Source organism: Polypterus senegalus, chromosome 18 (assembly GCF_016835505.1).
Source record: "Polypterus senegalus isolate Bchr_013 chromosome 18, ASM1683550v1, whole genome shotgun sequence".
Lineage (NCBI taxonomy): Eukaryota > Metazoa > Chordata > Cladistia > Polypteriformes > Polypteridae > Polypterus > Polypterus senegalus.
In genome coordinates, this window is record NC_053171.1 from 39,422,567 (window position 1) to 39,428,566 (window position 6,000).

Consider the following 6,000-nt stretch of genomic DNA (forward strand, 5'->3'; position numbering starts at 1 on the left):
ATTGGAAGGATACATTCCTTCTTTTGTAATCATTTTATTATTTAGTATTATGAATATTAAATTACACCATGATACTATAATACTATAAAAATATGATAATAAAATTTCTGTGTGTGACCTGCTCTTTTGGTATTTTAATTATCCACAGTTAATCATACATAAGACTGGCTTTAACTGCAGTTATGTATTTGTAACTGAAAGCTGCATCTCAGTCTCTCTCATACCATTAGAAAATGTGACATATAACTTTTATATGCTTTTATGACATTCTGGTAATAAATAACTAGTTCTGATTAACTTCAGTTTTAGCAAAAAGTAAAGCATGATATTTTTGCAGCTGCATTCTATCTGGTCAGTAACATGTTCAATATTGACCATTAGAGGGGTCTACCTCACGCAAGTGTGTATCTGTCAAATGGATAAGTTCTGAAACTCTAAATCTTGGACTAGCAGGTTACACATTAGATGGATAAACGGAAGTTCATGGATAAACATGTTCAGAGAAAAAAAAAAAAACAGTTGTCTTACCTGCTTTCATCTTTGGAATTTGGATTGTCATATTATTACCCAGCAAGACATCTTGCTGTTTATTTTCACATCTTCATTCAAACAGTTGCCACTCACAACTGTATAAAGAATGTATTTTATTTTCTGAACTCATAGTAAAATGTAATATAGCTAGAAATCAGCTATAAAGCGCTGATTAAAGCTATTTAATCAGCTTTAAAGAGTACCACTACCTTCACAATTTATAAATGTAATCCTTGAGAGTTGCATTGTAAGACTATAATTGTATAAAAAAGGCCAAAAAAACATATTTCAGTATAAATGGAAAAAAGCAGATATTATGTAAACATACCTGCATAACCAGGAAGGCTATGCTCATAAGGAGGACGATCAGGTCCACGTTCAAAGTGTGGTCTCTCAAAACCAGGCCTGCCATAGTGATCCTTGTTCTCCCTGATTTCTCTGCCTTCTCGTTCTCGGTCTCTGCTATCCCTGCCATCCCTATCTCTGTACAATCCAGATCTAGAAGAAGAACCTGGAGGCAACCTGAACATAAATTCAGAAATAAAAACTGGTAATGTAATCATTGGTAAGACTAAATTAAACATTCTTCAAAATTACAAGATATATAAATAAGCCTGTACATGTGTTGTGACCAATCAGAACCCAGTGCCATAAGCTCTCTTATAACATATATACATATACATACATACACACATATATATATACACATATATATACACACACACACACACACATATATATATATACACATATATATATATATATATATATACACATATATATATATATATACACACATATATGAATATATATATATATATATATATATATATATATATGAATATATATATATATATATATATATATATACACACATATATATATATGCACATATATATATATATGCACATATATATATATATATATATACATATATATATATATATATACACATATATATATATATATATATATATATATATATATATATATATATATATATATATATATATATATATATATATATATACATATATATATATATATATATATATATATATATATATATATATATATATATATATATATATATATATATATATATATATATATATATATATATATACACATATATATATATATATATATATATATATATATATATATATATATATATATATATATATATATATATATATATATATATATATATATATATATACATATATATATATATATATATATATATATATATACATATATATATATATATATATATATATATGTATGTATATATATATACACACACACACACACACACACACACACACACACACATACATACATACATACATACATACATACATACATATACATATATATATATATATATATATATATATATATATATATATATATATATATACACACACATATATATATATATATATTATGCAGCTGGAGAAGTAGTGTGTTAAAGAAGTTATGAAAAGAAAAGGAAAAATTTTAAAAATAACGTAACATGATTGTTAATGTAATTGTTTTGTCATTGATATGAGTGTTGTTCTCATATCTATAAATATCTATATCTCTATCTCTATCTATATCTATATATATATATACTGCTCAAAAGAATTAAAGGAACACTTTTTAATCAGAGTATAGCATAAAGTCAATGAAACTTATGGGATATTAATCTGGTCAGTTAAGTAGCAGAGGGGTTGTTAATCAGTTTCAGCTGCTGTGGTGTTAATGAAATTAACAACAGATGCACTAGAGGGGCAACAATGAGATGACCCACAAAACAGGAATGGTTTAACAGGTGGAGGCCACTGACATTTTTCCCTCCTCATCTTTTCTGACTGTTTCTTCACTAGTTTTGCATTTGGCTACAGTCAGTGTCACTACTGGTAGCATGAGGCGATACCTGGACCCTACAGAGGTTGCACAGGTAGTCCAACTTCTCCAGGATGGCACATCAATACGTGTCATTGCCAGAAGGTTTGCTGTGTCTCCCTGCACAGTCTCAAGGGCATGGAGGAGATTCTAGGAGACAAGCAGTTACTCTAGGAGAGCTGGAGAGGGCCATAGAAGGTCCATAACCCATCAGCAGGACCAGTATCTGCTCCTTTGGGCAAGGAGGAACAGGATGAGCACTGCCAGAGCCCTACAAAATGACCTCCAGCAGGCCACTGGTGTGAATGTCTCTGACCAAACAACCAGAAAGACTTCATGAGGGTGACCCAAGGGCCCCATGTCCTCTAATGGGCCCTGAGCTCACTGCCCAGCAGCATGCAGCTCGATTGGCATTTGCCATAGAATACCAGAATTGGCAGATGCACCACTGGTGCCCTGTGCTTTTACAGATGAGAGCAGGTTCACCCTGAGCACGGGACAGAAGTGAAAGGGTCTGGAGAAGCCATGGAGAACATTATGCTGCCTGTAACATCATTCAGCATGAGCAGTTTGGTGGTGGGTTAATGATTGTCTGGGGAGGCATATCCATGGAGGGTCACACAGACCGCTACAGGCTTGACAAAGGCACCTTGGCTGCCATTAGGTATCAGGATGAAATCCTTGGACCCATTGTCAGACCCTATGCTGGTACAGTGGCTCCTGGTGCACGCAATTCCTGGCCTCATGTGGTGAGAGTATGCAGGCAGTTCCTGGAGGATGAAGGAATTGATACCATTGACTGGCCACCACACTTTCCTGACCTAAATCCAATAGAACACCTCTGGGACATTATGTTTTGGTCCATCCAATGCCACCAGGTTGCACCTCAGACTGTCCAGGAGCTCAATGATGCCCTGGTCCAGATCTGGGAGGAGATCCCCCACAACACCATCTGTCATCTCATTAGAAGCATGCACCGATGTTGTCAGGCATGTATACAAGAACACAGGGGCCATACAAAGTGCTGCGTACAATTTTGAGTTGCTGCAATTAAATTTTGGCAAAATGGACTAGCCTGCCACAATTTTTTTTACTTTGATTTTTGGGGCGTCTTTGAATTCAGGGCTCTGTAGGTTGATCATTTTCATTTCCATCAAACGATGTGGCATCCTTTCGTTCCTAACACATTACCCAGTCTATATCAGTATAGATATCCAGGAGGATTTCTTTTTCCCATTGAGATCTGATGTGTTTTCAAAGTGTTCATTTAATTTTTTTGAGCAGTTTATATATATATCTCGATCGATCGATCTATATATATATATATATATCTCTATCTATCTATCTATCTCTATATCTACAGTAATCCCACCTCGATCACGGGGTTGCGTTCCAGAACCCCCCGCGATAGACGAAAATCCGCGAAGTAGAAACCATATGTTTGTGTAGTTATTTTTATATATTTTAAGCCCTTATAAACTCTCCCACACTGTTAACATTATTAGAGCCCTCTAGACATGAAATAACACCCTTTAGTCAAAAGTTTAAACTGTCCTCCCTGACAAGAAAAGGAAACATTTTAATAATAATGTAACATGATTGACAATGTAATTGTTTTGTCATTGTCATGCTATATATACACACACACACACACACACACACACACACACATACATACATATATATATATATATATATATACATATACATATATACATGTGTACATATCTAAACACACACAAATACTATGGGGTGCCAAACAGGCAAATACATTGATTTTATGAATATATAAAGTTGGCGACAGCTCAATAACTCGAATTTGGATATAAGTGGGTTCTATTGAGTCGAAAGAAATATCTTTGTTAGGAATGGAAGTTGAATTTAGTCTTTAAATTTCTATGGTAAAGAAAAAGTTATGCAATGATGACTAAATTTAACTATATAAATTCAAAACTTGAATATATAAAGTCATTCCGGTATATATAAAGTCAAAACCTGAATATATAAAGTCAGCGTCGGAATTTATAGTCATTCCTGATTATATAAAGTCAACATCGGAGTATATAAACTCACTCCTGAATATATAAAGTCAAAGTCAAAATCTATTGATTAAAACAACTCTGAACTGAACTAATTTAACAAAATCATATTCAGAAAAATAAATTTAAAAAACACTGTTCGGTTAATGTTTTGAAAATGATGCATGTGCCCTGCCCAGGATTGGTTCCTGCCTTGCGCCCAGTGTTGGCTGGGATTGGCTCCAGCAGATCCCTGTGACCCTGTGGTCCGATTCAAAGGGTTGGAAAACGGATGGATATTCCAGCGCTGACTTTATATATACCGACGCTGACTTTATATATTCAAGTTTTGACTTTATTTATTCCGACAGTAACTTTATATAATCAAGTTTTGACTTTATATATTCGGGAATGACTTTATATATAAAAGTTTTGACTTTATATATAAAAGTTTTGACTTTATATAGTTAAATTTAGTCATCATTGCATAACTTTCTCTTTACCATAGAAATGTTAAAGACTAAATTCAACTTCCATTCCTAACAAAGATATTTCTGGCGACTAAATAGAACCCACTTATATCCAAATTCGAGCTATTGAGCTGTCGCCTGCCTGCCTGAATAAGTCACCCTCGCTTCGCTCTTACTTTTTTGCCGTTCATTTAATCATGGCTAGTGGCGGAGAAATTATAAAAGGAAGGAGGATTACACTGAGTATGGCTTTACCAAAACAATTATTGATGGCGAATCGATTATTCATAAACCTTCAATTGGTGATCTGTTTTTCTGTGTTAACCTCATATTTTTTCATACTTCTTCTCAAACCAAGGGGGAGCGAGGGTAAAATGAATCGGGAGGCGCTGATCAATGTAATCGGTGTACCAGGAAATCATGCATTGACAGAAGTTCCCTTTGTTTGTAATGCAAAGTGTGATTAAATGCGTGATTTTTTAACGCGTTATGGAGCACATGCATCGAAGCTTCTCAGCTGTGCTTGTGCTAAGAAAAGGAAACATTTTAAAACAACGTAAAACGATTGTCAATGTAACCTTTTGTAAGTAGTGCCTGGAGGATTCAGTGTGGAGAAACTGTAGAGACAGCGTGTGTATTAACTTGTGGATTTTTCTGTATTTGGTGGCAGCGTCACAAACTCGCTTCTGTATTACACTGCGTTAGCTGCGGAGCTCAGCTCAGAGTGAAATGAGGTGAATGGGAGGGGAGATGATGACGTGACTCCCCCACCCGCCTTAACTGTCAATCCCCCATAAACACAGTCTCTCGGAATTTGCATAAGCACAGCCCCTCACCTGCAATTTTAACTTAGTTACAAAGTGATCAAAACTCTCGTTTATATCCTGCGTCCTCTCATTAAACTTGTATGCCGCATTACCCGTGGGCATGACAAATGCCAGCGGCAACCTGTCTATAAACTTAATTTAAACTTTAGGCTTACACCGTGCTTTGTTTCAGAAGTAGCAGCACTCATGAATATGGTTGTATATGTCACTCGCTCGCTTCTTATTGTTTCGCTGCCTTCTCAATTATATAATGCATGT

General features: G+C 34.5%; 1 protein-coding gene across 1 annotated transcript in view; it reads right to left on the reverse strand.

Annotated features, from left to right (window-relative positions):
• The window catches only part of ylpm1 (YLP motif containing 1), a 107,747-nt gene that overhangs the window by 48,939 nt on the left and 52,808 nt on the right, over positions 1-6,000 (reverse strand). The window contains exon 11 of the mRNA XM_039742199.1: positions 860-1,053. Coding sequence (XP_039598133.1) covers positions 860-1,053 — 194 coding nt within the window. The remainder of the gene's footprint in view (positions 1-859; positions 1,054-6,000) is intronic.